The following is a 15,570-nucleotide window of genomic DNA, read 5'->3' on the forward strand; positions in this document are numbered from 1 at the left end:
TACGCTTTTTGCGATTTTTTTTTACCAAACATAGGTAGCATAAAACAAATTGGCCGAAAATGTTAAAAAATTTTGATTTTTACATTTTTTTTGGGGGGGGGAATTTCATATAAAAAAATGTGAAAAATATTGCTATTTTTGCAAAATTGACGCTCTTTTTTTGTTTATAGCGCGTGATCAAAAAATCGCACAGGTGATCAAATACCACCAAAAGAAAGCTCTGTTTGTGGGAAAAAAAAGGACGCCAAATTCGTTTAGGTACAGTGTCGCACGACCGCGCAATTGTCCGTTAAAGTCACGCAGTGCCGAATCGCAAAATACCCCCTGGTCGGAATGGGGGTAAAATCTTCCGGGGCTTAAGTGGTTAAATTTATTAGTAGATGAATGGAATGCAGTTCCATTGAGCTCCACAAGGTGATAATCTCATGGATAATGAAACAGGAAGTCTCTATGATGCCTACAGACAGGAAGTGATGTAGCACTTCCAGGTGAGAGGTGAGTTGGGAGGAAGTAGAGAAGAGACATTGCTGAAACTGGCAGCAGAGGAGGTAATAGGATAGTTTATATTTACACACAGTAATTTGTGTCATGTCCGTCCTTGTCCTGTATTGTTACATTGATGTCGGTCATTTCTAGCAGATGTTGCTGCACAAATCCACTTGAAGACCGGGCCTTTTCTGGCACTTTTTATTCACAAGTAAAAATCTGTGTTTTTTGCTAGAAAATTACTTATAACCCCCAAACATTATATATAATTTTTAGTAGAGATCCTAGACAATACAATGGTGACCGTTGCAATTTTGTATGTCACACGGTATTTATGCAGCGGTTTTTCAAATGCAATTTTTTTCTGGGGGGAAAATACACACTTAAAGCGGAGTTCCACCCAAAAGTGGAACTTCCGCTTTAGGGAGTCCTGACCCCCCGACATGCCACATTTGGCATGTCATTTTTTTGGGGGGGGAGCGGGTACCTAGTTTTGACAGGTACCCGCTCCCACTTCCGCTCGGAGAGCCGCGGCGCCCTGAACGGAAGATCTCCTCTCCCCCTCCCTCCCTGCAATCTTCTGGGACACGTCAGAGGTCCCAGAAGATTGCCGGCCAATCACGGCGCGCAGCGCGACTCGCGCATGCGCAGTGGGTACCCGGCTGTGAAGCCGCAAACTGTAACAGCCGGGTGCCCACAGCAGTGATGCCGGCGCCGAGGGAGAGGATCGAGGCTTCCGGCGGCCGCATCGCTGGACCGTTGGACAGGTGAGTAAATGGCTGGAACTCCGCTTTATATGAATTTTAACCACTTGCTGACCAGCCGTCGCAGATATACGGCGACAGGTTCCTGCGAATTCCCGTACCTGTACACTTTCACCCCAAATTTTCAGCTTTCGGCGCTTTCGCATTTTGAATGATAGTTGCTCGGTCATGCAACACTTACCCAAACAACATTTTAATTATTTTCTTCCCACAAATAGAGCTTTCTTTTGGTGGTATTTAAGCACCAATGGGTTTTTTCTTTTTTTGCTAAACAAAAAAAAAAAAAGCCAAAAATTAAAAAAAATATAAAAGTTTTTCTTCGTTTATGTTATAAAATTTTGTAAATAAGGCCTCTTTCGCACGGAGCGGACCGTATTGCGATCCGCTCCGGCACTTTTTTTTTTTTTTTTTACGGACACGGATGACACTTGTGTCATCCACTCCGTATGTCTGCATATCATCCCATCCGTTTGCGGATGATATACGGACATAATGTATGTCTATGGGCATTGCGGATGTCACCGCTGACATCCGATTTTGCGTCCTTTCCGTTTTTTAAACCGAAGAAAAATAGGTTTCTGTTCCGTTCCAAAAAATGGAACAGAACTGAAAGGACGCAAATCGGATGTCAGCGGATGGTATTCCGCTGACATCCGCAATGCCATAGACTTACATTATGTCCGTATATCACCCGCAAACGGATGGGGTGATATACGGACATACGGAACGCCCGTGTGAAAGAGGCCTAAGTAAGTTTTCTCCTGCACTGACGAGCACTGATGAGGCAGCACTGATGGGGTGGCATTAACTGGCACTGATGATGAGGCACTGATAGGTGGCACTAATATGCAGCATTGATGGGCACTGATGAGGTGACACTGATGAAGAGGCACTAATATGCAGCACTGATTTGCAGCACTGATAGGTGGCACTCATAGGCGGCACTGATGGGCACTGATATGTGGCACTGATAGGCAGCACTGATGAGGAGGCACTGACAGCAATTACTAATGGGCACTGATTTTCATCCCTAATAGGCACTGGCATCTTTGATGAGCACTTATTGACATCCCTGGTGGGTACGGGTTCATCCCTGGTGGGCACAGGTGGGCATCCTTGATGGGTCTGCACTAATAATCAATGTGCTGATTATCAGCGCAGATACCCCCCCCCCCCCCCCCAATCGGCTCTCCTCTACTCACGCCTTGTCAGCGGGAACCGAGGAAAGCCAATAAACAGCACTTCCTGGTTACAATGTGACCAGCTGTGATTGGACACAGCTAATCACATGGTAAAGAGCTTGCGTCATACTGGGATCGGAGATGCGGTGTATAAGAGCGTCACACCGCACCACTGATCGCCTTTCTGCCCGCCAGCAGCTTGTCCTGCTGGACATCATATGACGCCCAGTCAGGGTAACTTAAGCACTTTGCGACCGTCATTTTGCTATATGGCGGGCAGTAAGTGGTTAAATCACTTTTATTCCGATAACAAGCAATGTAAACATCCCTTGTAATAAAAATAAGGGACGACAGGTCTTCTTTATGGAGAGATCTGGGGATCTATAAGACTCCAAACCACTCCTCTACCTATGAAAGCAAAGAGCAAAAAAAAAAAATGTTGATCATTTGCTTCAAAACCAAACAAATTGGTAAACTTCTGCCGTAGACCAGACGTGACGTCATGACATCGCTCCGGTCCTCCTAGATCATAGAGATGATCTGGTCTCTGTTCATCTCTATGACCTGCCACGGGAACTGTCAGATTGTTTCTTGGGCTCACCACTAAGAACGGTGTTCTAAAATTTTATCGGACCCATGAAAATTCCGGACCTCGTCACTTCCGGCTGGTGCGAGCCCCGGTGCGCATGAGCACAAGGTCAGAGGAAATTCTAAGACTTAGAGAACAGCTGATTGAGAGGAGGAGGGGCTGAGGTGGGACGCACACACCGCCGCGGGAAAATTGCTGTCACGGGCGAACCATATGTGCTAGAGACCCCAAAATTGTATCGCAGGTAGCCAAGACGCTCCCCTACAGCTGTTAAAATTTTGGGGTCTCGGGGATGAAAGGGTGCGGAGCAGTGGTCCCTGGTTCTCGGGGTCACTGCTCCGCGCCCTTTCATCCCCGAGACCCATGGGGTCACTACTCCGCGCCCTTTCATCTCCGGAACCCCAAATTTCTATCAGCTATAGGGGAGCGTTTTGGCTACTTGCGATACAATTTTGGGGTCTGTAGCAGCTTTGGTTCGCCCGTTACAGCAATTTTGCAGTGGTGGTGTGTGCGTCCCTCCTCAGCCCCTGCTCCTCTCAATCAGCTGTTCGCAATGTTTAGAATTTCCTCGGACCTTGTGCGCATGCGCACCAGGGCTCGCACCAGCCGGAAGTGACGAGGTCCGATTTTTTCACGGGTCCGAAAAAATTTTACAACAACGGTAAGCCTAAGAAACACCGGCAAGTAGCAGGATGGGGGCGGGGAGGGGGGGGGGTTTATGCCGCTCACTCTGTTTTCATGAGAAAGAGAATTGCCGTATGAAAAAAAAAAATACCAGGGTTATGGGTGATAGCCTCAGCCATGCCCCAGTAAACCACTTGCAACCCACAACATATATACGTATTGCAGTCGGCAAGTGGAGTGTGGCATAGGTTTTTTTCCCCTCTTTCTTACTAATCGAAGCTTATAAAATAAACATATATATTCAAAACCACGCCTTTAGGGTTCTTTCACATAGAGGTGCTCTGCTTTAATCGCAGAGGATCCTTTCGCAGATCACCCACTGAATCTGAACTGAATGGCACGGTTTTTTACTTCCATGCCTATTCAGTTTGTGTCTGGCAAATTCGTAAAGGCTCTGAGAGTGGCCCAATGTAAATAGACTTTTGTTCCTCTACATCAGGCTACCTTCCTACCCTAATAACAATAAACAGTCCAGATTAAATGTGTCCCCACAGTAGGACATGGTTCTTTAATGCATACTGACTGTGTATCATTATTTATTGCATATCTATTGCCTTTGCATACCCAGAGTCCAGTGTTCCTGCCATGACTGAATCACAGACCATGGATGAAGCGAGGATAATGACGGAGAAGATATTAAACTTCACCCTGGAAATCATCTACCTTCTAACAGGAGAGGTGAGGAGAATTATAGGAGGTCACATGATATCAACACAGACTTGACCAGAGAGGTGAGGAGGATTCTGTGAGATCACATGACATCACTCTTCTCTGTAATAATATAAAACAGACCTGACCAGAGAGGTGAGGAGGATTCTGGGAGGTCACATGACATCACTTTTCTCTCTAATAATATAAAACAGACTTGACCAGAGAGGTGAGGAGGATTCTGGGAGGTCACATGACATCAATTTTCTCTCTAATAATATAAAACAGACTTGACCAGAGAGGTGAGGAGGATTCTGGGAGGTTCCATGACATCACTCTTATCTCTATTAATATAAACAGACCTGACTGTAGAGGTGAGGAGGATTCTGGGAGGTCACATGACATCACTCTTATCTCTAATAATTTAAAACAGACCTGACCAGAGAGGTGAGGAGGATTCTGGGAGGTCACATGACATCACTCTTCTCTCTAATAATATCAAACCGACCTGACCAGAGAGATGAGGAGGATTCTGGGAGGTCACATGACATCACTCTTCTCTCTAATAATATAAAACAGATCTGGCCAGAGAGATGAGGAGGATTCTGGGAGGTCACATGACATCACTTTTCTCTCTAATAATATAAAACAGACCTGACCAGAGAGGTGAGGAGGATTCTGGGAGGTGACATGACATCACTCTTCTCTCTAATAATATAAAACAGACCTGACCAGAGAGGTGAGGAGGATTCTGGGAGGTCCCATGACATCACTCTTCTCTCTAATAATATAAAACTGATCTGACCAGAGAGGTGAGGAGGATTCTGGGAGGTCCCATGACATCACTCTTATCTCTATTAATAAAACACAGAGCTGACCAGAGAGGTGAGGAGGATTCTGGGAGGTCCCATGACATCACTCTTCTCTCTAATAATATAATACATACCTAACCAGAGAGGTGAGGAGGATTCTGGAAGGTCCCATGACATCAATCTTCTCTCTAATAATATCAAACAGACCTGGCCAGGAGGTGAGGAGGATTCTGGGAGGTCCCATGACATCTCTCTTCCCTCTAATAATATAAAACAGATCTGACCGGAGAGGTGAGGAGGATTCTGGGAGGTCCCATGACATCACTCTTCTCTCTAATAATATAAAACAGACCTGACTGGAGAGGCGAGGAGGATTCTGGGAGGTCCCATGACATCACTCTTCTCTCTAATAATATAAAACTGATCTGACCGGAGAGGTGAGGAGGATTCTGGGAGGTCCCATGACATCACTCTTCTCTCTAATAATATAAAAGAGACCTGACTGTAGAGGTGAGGAGGATTCTGGGAGGTCACATGACATCACCTTTCTCTCTAATAATTTAAAACAGACCTGACCAGAGAGATGAGGAGGATTCTGGGAGGTCACATGACATCACTTTTCTCTCTAATAATATAAAACAGACCTGACCAGAGAGGTGAGGAGGATTCTGGGAGGTGACATGACATCACTCTTCTCTCTAATAATATAAAACAGACCTGACCAGAGAGGTGAGGAGGATTCTGGGAGGTCCCATGACATCACTCTTCTCTCTAATAATATAAAACTGATCTGACCAGAGAGGTGAGGAGGATTCTGGGAGGTCCCATGACATCACTCTTATCTCTATTAATAAAACACAGAGCTGACCAGAGAGGTGAGGAGGATTCTGGGAGGTCCCATGACATCACTCTTCTCTCTAATAATATAATACATACCTAACCAGAGAGGTGAGGAGGATTCTGGAAGGTCCCATGACATCAATCTTCTCTCTAATAATATCAAACAGACCTGGCCAGGAGGTGAGGAGGATTCTGGGAGGTCCCATGACATCTCTCTTCCCTCTAATAATATAAAACAGATCTGACCGGAGAGGTGAGGAGGATTCTGGGAGGTCCCATGACATCACTCTTCTCTCTAATAATATAAAACAGACCTGACTGGAGAGGCGAGGAGGATTCTGGGAGGTCCCATGACATCACTCTTCTCTCTAATAATATAAAACTGATCTGACCGGAGAGGTGAGGAGGATTCTGGGAGGTCCCATGACATCACTCTTCTCTCTAATAATATAAAAGAGACCTGACTGTAGAGGTGAGGAGGATTCTGGGAGGTCACATGACATCACCTTTCTCTCTAATAATTTAAAACAGACCTGACCAGAGAGGTGAGGAGGATTCTGGGAGGTCCCATGACATCACTTTTCTCTCTAATAATATAAAACAGACTTGACCAGAGAGGTGAGGAGGATTCTGGGAGGTCACATGATATCACTCTTCTCTCTAATAATATAATACATACCTAACCAGAGAGGTGAGGAGGATTCTGGTAGGTCACATGACATCAATCTTCTCTCTAATAATATCAAACAGACCTGGCCAGGAGGTGAGGAGGATTCTGGGAGGTCCCATGACATCACTCTTATCTCTATTAATAAAACACAGAGCTGACCAGAGAGGTGAGGAGGATTCTGGGAGGTCCCATGACATCACTCTTCTCTCTAATAATATAAAACAGACCTGACCAGAGAGGTGAGGAGGATTCTGGGAGGTCACATGATATCACTCTTCTCTCTAATAATATAAAAGAGACCTGACCAGAGAGGTGAGGAGGATTGTGGCATTCTATCATATTTCTGTTGTTTTCTAATAGAGTTTTCCTTTTGTGAAATCTGGGGATCCTATGACCATCACAGTGCCTCCATGTGACTCCCTAGAACTTGGGAAACACAACATGCAGAAGATCTTAGAAGTCACTAAGAAGATCATTCAATTGCTTATGAGAGAGGTGAGCGTGATGGGAATTATGGGACATTATCCAGTAACAGACAAGCTTGTTCCATACCTAAAATGTTTTATTATATATTTAGAGTGGAAACCCCAGGAATTATAATATTTGTGTTAAAGAAGAGTATAAAGAGCAGGATGATGAGTATGGTGCAATGGAGGAGTTTTCAGAAAGACACATGGAGCCACCTAATAACAGAAACCCACCAGAGAAATTGGACAATCACATCATGACTTCTCAGGATCAGGTAAAAAAATAACAATCAATAGTAGGTATGTCTTAGTGCTGGTTCACACTGATCCGACTTGGACCGCGATCTGTCAGCCTGACAAGTCGCGGTCCGTCGCGCTCCCATTGTTCGGTACAGGAACCGTTGTAATAGGAGCGATACAAGTCGCTCCGACTTAGAAAAAGGGTCCTGTACTACTTCGGGGCGACATCGGAGCGACTTGCATAGACATTCATTTTATGAAGTCCGTGCAAGTCGCGCCGAAGTCGCGGTGCGCGCGACTTCACAGGTCGCCCCCTAAGTCGTGCCGCTGCAGTGTGAACCGCCACTTATACTGTACATTGGGTCCATTTTACACCTAAATATATATTTTTGTTATTTCTTCAGAAAGGAGACCTGAACAATTTTATTAATATTGTGAAAGAAGAGGTAAAAGAGGAGTATATTGAAGATGGTGAGATGAAGGAGTGTTCAGAAGGACACAGGAATCTCCACATTACGATGGAGCCATCTAGTACCAGAAACCCACCAGAGAGATGTCCCCGTCCTCTGAATTCACAGAACTGCGCCCAAGAAGATCACAACTATACACACCATAATCAGGTTGGTGGAATGGAGCATCTAGGACAAGAAAATTACTCAACAACGTGTGGACCATCCAAGATGATCATTTATATATTTTTTTTTTTATCAGAAACAAAGGTTTATTAAGTTAACCACTTAAGCCCCGGAAGATTTTACCCCCTTCCTAACCAGGGCCTATTTTGCGATTCGGCACTGCGTGACCTTAACGGACAATTGCGCGGTCGTGCGACGCTGTACCTAAATTAATTTGACGTCCTTTTTTCCCACAAACAGAGCTTTCTTTTGGTGGTATTTGATGACCTGTGCGATTTTTTGATCATGCGCTATAAACAAAAAAAGAGCGTAAATTTTGCAAAAATAACAATATTTTTCAAATTTTTTTATATGAAATTCCCCAAAAAAAATGTAAAAATCAAAATTTTTTAACATTTTAGGCTAATTTTTTTTTTTACCATATGTTTGGTAAAAAAAATCGCAAAAAGCGTATTTTGATTGGTTTGCACAAAAGTTATTGCGTTTACTAACAAAGGGAAAGATTTTTGTCATTTTTGTTGGTTTTTTTTTTAACGCGTAATGGCGGCGATCTGTGTTTTTTTTTGTTTTTTTGCGGGACTGCGACATTTCGGCGGACAGATCGGACCCTTGACTGACATTTTTGACACTTTTGGGGTTACCAGTGACATTACTACAGTAATCAGTGCTATACATATGCACTGTTACTGTAAAAATTACACTGGCAGTGAAGGTTAACTTTTTTTTTGAGAGGGAGGGGTTAAGTGTGTCCCTAGGGGCGTGCTTCTAACTGTGATTGGATGTGGCTACTGGTGTAAGAGCAGAGATCAACGGTCCTACATAGCAGAACCGTATGATCACCATTCTTACACAGGGGAGAATGACAGGCGGCTTTGTTTACATTAGCCGCCTGCTTTTCTCCCGCTGTAATGGACGAACGCGAGTGCCCGGCGGACATCGGGTCCGCCGGGCACGCGCGCGGGGGGGTCCGTGACCGAGCAGGAGCGGGAGCGCGAATGCGGCGGCGCGCGCTCGCTCCCCAGAGCCTCACAGGCTAGCGACGTAGATCTACGTCGCTTTGCCTGTGAGGGGCTGACTGCCGACGTAAATAGTCGTTAGGCAGTCGGCAAGTGGTTAACATCCACTACATTGTACAAACCCACCAGCCTAACTGAACTGACGGAGCGTCTAAGGCACATCTGGGTACAGGGGCCAACGCCGTATACAACCAAGTAGAAATGTGGAACCTCCGATCCACAGACCATTTATGACCTACCACATTTATACCTTCCATGAGACGGTTCAAGACTAGTTCTGTCGGAGACAGACCTGGGGTATCCAACCAAGGGTGCCATCTTTTCTCTAATTTGGCTGAAAGGCCCCGGTGCTGCCAAATATATTTTTCTAACCGCAGGGTGTCTCCCATCTGGGTTATCCATTCTCCCACCGTAGGAGGGCAAGCGGAAGTCCAGTGTCTTAGGATCAATTTGCAGGCCTGAAACAGTGCCCTTCCTAGGGCCTGCCCGGTGATGTCGTCCACTGAGAGGTCACTCGAGATCCCAAGAATACATTGTTTAGGGTCTTCAGTAAGAGACACCTGGAAGACCCTGTTAATGGTTCCTATAACTGCCTGCCAATATAGATGTAGCTCCGGGCATCTCCATACCATGTGGATGAGGTCCCCGTGATCCTGGCAACACCTAGATCACGTGGGGGGTGTCCCTAAAGCCCATCATGAACAGTTTGGCCGGGGTGTAGTGTACAGTCTTGCATTTTTAAGCCTTATATTTTCCAACCATTTTCTTGGTTTAGGGTGAAGATCTGATAGATATAAAGGTTGAGATTAAGGCAGAAGAAGAAGAAACATATGTAGGGTATGATCAGCAGTCTATGAAGGAGGATGGATTTATAGAAGATGACACTCCCACAGAGCTCAGCACAGGTAGGTCATAAATATTAAAGGGTAACTCCACTTTCACGGGGAAAAAAAAAGCAAATAAAAAAAAATATAGCATATACAATTGTGACACAAGTCATATTGTAGTTGAATGTTATTAAAAATTAACTTTCCTTTTTATTCGGCAGCTCTGTAATTTTCTGCAAAATGCAATGCAATATGGCTACCTGGAGGGGTTCTGTACACAGAATGTGCGCAGTACGCCCCCCAGAAACATAAAGTGAAACTCGTATATATATTATATAGATGCGTTACACACAGAGTGATATATTTCAAGCATCTCTTTCTTTAATTTTGATGATAATGGATTACAGCTAGTGAAAACCTGAAATTCAGTGTCTTGGACTTGATAAAGCACAGTGGACCAACACCAGCAGATGACATGGCTCCCCAAATCATCCCTGACTGTGGAGACTTCACCCTGGACCTCATGCAACTTGGTTTCTGTGCCTCTCCACTCTTCCTCTAGACTCTGGGACCTTGATTTCTAAATTAAATGCAAAATTTTCTACAGTCATTGATGATTTGGGGAGCCATGTCACCTGCTGGTGCTGGTCCACTGTTTTATCAAGTCCAAAGTCAGCGCAGCCCTCTACCAGGAAATCATAGAGCACTTCATACTTCCCTCTGCTGACCAGCTTATTGGAGATGCTAATTTCATTTCCAGCACCACTTGCCACCTGCCCACACTGCCAAAAGTACCAATACCTGGTTTATTGATCATGGCATCACTGTGCTTGATTGGCCAGAAAACTTGCCTGACCTAAACCCCAATGATAATCTGTGGGGTATTGTCAAGAGAAAGATGAGAGACACCAGACCCTACAATGCAGGCCGCTATCAAAGCAACCTTGGCTTCCATAACACCTCAGCAGTGCCACAGGCTGATCGCCTCCCTGCCACGCCACATTGATACAGTAAATCATGGAAAAGAAGCCCCGACCAAATATTGAGTGTATACTTTACTGTACATAGACATATTTTTTACTAAGCCAACATTTCTGTATTAAAAATCTTTTTTTTTTTTTGTTGGTCTTATGTAATATTTTAATTTTCGGAGATACTGAATTTTGGGGTTTTAATAGCTGTAAGCCATAATCATCAACATTAAAGAAAGAAATGCTTGAAATATATCACTCTGTGGGTAACACATCTATTTAAAATATGAGTTTCACTTTTTGAATTGAATTACTGAAATAAATTAACTCGTTGATGATATTCTAATTTTCTGAGATGCACCTGTATATAAATATGTATTATTATGTATATGTATATAATGAGAAAGTTAAGAAATAGATGAATGACATCTCATAATAAACTTAGCAACAAACAAAAGTGTTTGACAAAAAAAATGATTTCCAAATAAACACCCCTCCCGCCCATCAAACCCACATAAAGTGGAATAAATACTGAAAATGTGATATTTAGCATCAAATATAAAATAAAAAGATGGGTGTTATTCATGCAGGGCAAAAAATTACATTATATAGAATATAAAGCAAATAACAAACATAAACACGCAGCTGAGTTAGTAACCCAAAAATGATTAGGGCTTACTGACCCATAAGTTATACAGGTCAATAAGTGCCCAATAGCATTGGACTCCAGGGTTAGATTATGCATGTCCCCACAGGAACAAGGTGTATGCCCCCTTCAATATCTCACTCTGTGCCCAAAAGATAAGGAACAAGGAGCTTTCCATAGTGCAGTCAATTTTTTATTAGCTCAATAAGAATATAAAAATACCACTCGCATATAAAAAGGACTCAAAGGACCCATAAACAACATGTAAAACTTAACTGGGTGTACCAAGATGGCTACTTCCATCTGTAACCGGACGTGACGTCACTACGCTTCCATCCTACGTGTTGCGTCACATGTCACGCAACTTCAATAGGGATAACAGGGATGTTCTTTAAAAAGAAGAAAGGTGTAGCGCGTAGCTAATCCAAATAGTCCATAAACAGCACTGAAATGCAGATGTGAGGAAGTGTATCGATCGATCAGGCTGAAGTGCAGATGAAAGCCACCACCAGACACCGAACACACTGCCTCTTACCTTTCAGCCGATCTGATACAGCATAAAGGATCTCAAAATAGACTCAGCCAATATCCTCGGTTGTAAAGAACGACACTCCAATCCATTTTATGCTGATAATGTCTCTCACTGTAACTCACATATCCAAAGACATAACAAGGGCCCCAAAAGGAAAAAATACTCATAGAGTGGTATGTTCCAGAGGATTAAACTTTAATTAAAAAGGTAATAATATACACTCACATTTGGCAGAGTATTTGAACGCTGAAGAGAATCATGAGCGCTGTACAAGTTTCAAACCATAAAGATGGCTGCTGCATCCCAAAGCGTGATGACGTCACGCGTCCAAGTTCCACCCAACGCGTTTCGTCAGTGATGACGTCAGGGATATTCTTTAGCTTATAAGATACTGAGCAACAGAACTGCCTGATGTAGACTATGTCCTGGTTTAGATAAGCCAGTCATGTTAAATACTTTTGTTTTTTATAGTGCATGGATGGGATATGAGGAAAACCTCAGAGGACTGTCTCATCTTGTCTCCTGACTGTAAATTAGAAGATGAGGACATCTCGCGGTATTGCCTAGGAGAAAAACCTGCTTCCCCGAATGCCCATCTTGAGGAACCTCAGAATGTAAAGGACAGTGCTGTTCTTCAAACAGATAAGAGGTTTTCCTGTACTGGTGGCCATGAGCATAAAATATCTCACACGGGTAAACGGTTGTATTTCTGTCCCGAGTGTGAGAAATTTTTTATCTCAAAATCCCATTTGGACGGACACCAAAGCTGCCACACAGGGGAGAAGCCTTATTTCTGCCTTGAGTGCGGGGAATGTTTTTTAGATAAGTCCTCTCTTATCAAACATCAGAATTCTCACGTGGGTGAGAAGCCGTATTTTTGCCCTGAATGTGGAGAGGGTTTTTTGTGGAAATCCCAACTTTTAAGACATCAAAGAAATCACAAGCGCAAGATGCCATATTTCTGTGCTGAGTGCGGGATGTTTTATCAGTCAAAAACTGAATTTTTTACACACCAAAGATCTCACAGAGGGGAAAAGCCTTATTCCTGTCCTGAGTGTGGGAAATGTTTTTCACGGAAGTCCCATCTTTCTCAACATCAGATATGCCACACAGGGGAGAAGCCGTATTCCTGCCCTGAATGTTGGAAATGTTATTCACAAAAATCAACACTTCTCATACATCAAAAATATCATGCAGCAGAGAAGCCGTATTCATGCCCTGAGTGCGGGAAATGTTTTGTGCGGAAACCAGATTTTGATATACATCGGAGGACTCACACAGGGGAGAAGCCCTATTCCTGTTCTGAGTGTGGGAAATGTTTTTCGCAGCGGGGCCATCTTTTAAGACATCAGCGTTCCCATACAAGCTCTTGAGGAGTATTCGTGTCCTAAGTATTCTGTCTGTCTTATTCCATTGAGGATATAGGAACAAGGGGCATGTTAGTCTTGAAGTGTAGTCTCATCTCCCCTGCTCTTCTGCAGAAGCTTCAAGAAAAAAATCAGAGTAAGAGAGGAGTTAAATATTGCTTGAGGATGACGAGCAGGAGTGATCATATTATGCAGAAGCAGTTAGTTATTTATTTATTTTTTTTTGTGCAGGAGTTGTTGCACTATGAGCCTTAGAGAGTGCCACCTGCTGACTGAAAGTGGTAAATACAACATTTTCGGAGGTCATCTTTTATGTTTACCAGATAAAAATGCAATATTTTCCATTTTTCTATCAAGTAAATGCATGGTAAACTATAGATCTTATTATTTTGTTTAATACATTTTGTTTGTATTTGTATATCTTTATTTGTAACACAGGGATCACTTTATCAACTGCCAAAACTTTTCACCACCTCTCTATGCTCTCTCTTCCTTCCTTATAATGAGGTGTACATAAAATATTTCAAATAGTTCTAGTACTAAGGCCGGGTTCACACTGCTCTGACACGGAAGTCAGGCGACTTCTGATCTGACTTTGCCCTAGGACTTTATGTCCGACTTCCATGCAACATCAATGAACGGGATCCGACTTTGATCGGACCATACCAGGCCCTTTGAGTCTGGTATGAATCTTGAACCCCACGCCAAAATGAAAAAAAAAAAACCAGCGTGGCCCCCCTCCCCCCCCCCCCTTCGTCTAGTATGGATTTTGAGAGGAATCCCCAACGCCAAAAATAAAAAGGCGTGGTTCCCCCTCCCCCCCCCCAAAATCCATACCAGACCCTTATCTGAGCATGCAGCCCGGCTCTCTCGTCCCACCCCTTTCCTGACCTTCTTTAATTAGAAGTAATTTGATCTAATATATCAGTTAGCCACTGGTAGGCTGGACTGAAACAGCCAAATTTTCTTTGTTTCAATGACCCTATCTCCGGCCGTACATACCTTTCCTATGTTCCTTCCCCTCCCCTCTCCATTGTACACAAGGAAGTGACCTGCTAGCCGGAGGAAGATCCCGCAGCGCCGCTATATATTCTCTTCGGTTATCACAAAGCCAATTTTCCATGATTTTTCCCAGGACACGGACAGACTGGGACATGGGTCTGAAAACCGGGACTGTCCCGGGAAAAATGGGACTGTTGCCAGCTATGCACTGGGGGTACAGAAAACACCCAGTAGTTAAGGCTATGGATAAACATTTGACTCGCTCCACTTCCTCCCATGTGACAGTGCTGATGCATGCGATTGGCCTAGCATCTTAAGGGGATGGGGAGAGTCTTCAACCCTGTGTAAGCTTTGACTAGAAAAACTTAGAGCTTAAACAGAGGTTAGTTTCTTCACCAGTTGCCCCCGGGAGAGCCAAAAGGAATGCAAGTATTTGCTGCTGGGGAGGGCCTTAAATTAACCTGTCCCTTATCCCTGTATTGGCAAAGCACTGGTTCACTTTATACACTGCGTTGATTTAAAAGATGCTTTTGACCAGGTATGATGCAAAGCAAAAGCCTTTTGTTCCATCTACCTGATCATATGAGAGCCTCCATAGTAGAAGCACATGCATTATAATGGATAGGCAGAGGGAACGTGAGTGTAGAGGGAGCCCACCTCTTCTTGAAGGCACAGGGGCACACTGGACACCCAGCATATAGTACAATGGCTGCAAAGGTGTCGAGTGCGTCCCCTCACCAGTATTCCAACAGTACAAACAAATGGCCACTGCCCCAACTATAAATGGCATCACCCTTCTATGTGCTCCTTGCTGCAAAGGCCAGTTGTACCATTGTGCTATGCTGGGTGGCCAGTGATCCCCTGTGCCTTTAAGGAGAGGTGGGCTACCTACATATTCACCTTCCCTATACCTATCCATTATAATGCATGTGCTTCTACTATGGAGGCTTTCAAAATTTTGAGTTAGGACTGCAGATAATACTAGGGTGCCGTAGTGGCTTTGCAGCTTACGCATGTATTTGCAAATGTGTGCAAATTAAACCCCTGTTTTTAACGCATACTGTTAGACAGGATAATTCAGTTGGCTGCAGGCTGGTCAGAAAGTTGAGCTGGGAATTTTCTTTGGTTCTGTTTGTTATGTGTCGTCCTTCCATATGCTCTTTGCTGCAAAGGCCAGTTATAGGCGGGGGCAG

At 43.9% G+C, this 15,570-nt stretch overlaps 2 protein-coding genes across 3 annotated transcripts in view; one reads left to right on the plus strand and one right to left on the minus strand.

Annotated features, from left to right (window-relative positions):
* Positions 1-15,570, minus strand: part of LOC309564357 (uncharacterized protein) — a 1,447,080-nt gene that overhangs the window by 21,855 nt on the left and 1,409,655 nt on the right. The gene's annotated exons all lie outside the window — the stretch shown is intronic.
* On the plus strand, positions 474-13,572 carry LOC309562694 (oocyte zinc finger protein XlCOF7.1-like). Of its 2 annotated transcripts, XM_082266977.1 has the most exons (7): positions 474-548; positions 4,273-4,382; positions 7,035-7,169; positions 7,252-7,416; positions 7,786-8,001; positions 9,808-9,937; positions 12,480-13,572. In XM_082266977.1, the coding sequence occupies exons 2-7, from the start codon at positions 4,290-4,292 to the stop codon at positions 13,379-13,381; spliced, it is 1,641 nt and encodes a 546-aa protein (XP_082123103.1). In that variant the 5' UTR covers positions 474-548; positions 4,273-4,289; the 3' UTR covers positions 13,382-13,572. The 2 variants fall into 2 exon arrangements, with proteins under 2 accessions (XP_082123103.1, XP_082123104.1); XM_082266978.1 differs by lacking the exons at positions 7,035-7,169; positions 7,252-7,416.

Source organism: Pelophylax lessonae, assembly GCF_965119305.1.
Source record: "Pelophylax lessonae genome assembly, chromosome: 9".
NCBI lineage: Eukaryota > Metazoa > Chordata > Amphibia > Anura > Ranidae > Pelophylax > Pelophylax lessonae.

Bases quoted from the DNA above. Each gene is read 5' to 3' on its own strand.
- LOC309562694 (XM_082266977.1), top strand. From the start codon at position 4,290: ATGACTGAATCACAGACCATGGATGAAGCGAGGATAATGACGGAGAAG. The intron at 7,170-7,251 runs GTGAGCGTGATG...TTATATATTTAG, and splicing joins TTCAATTGCTTATGAGAGAG to AGTGGAAACCCCAGGAATTA. The intron at 7,417-7,785 runs GTAAAAAAATAA...TTATTTCTTCAG, and splicing joins TCATGACTTCTCAGGATCAG to AAAGGAGACCTGAACAATTT.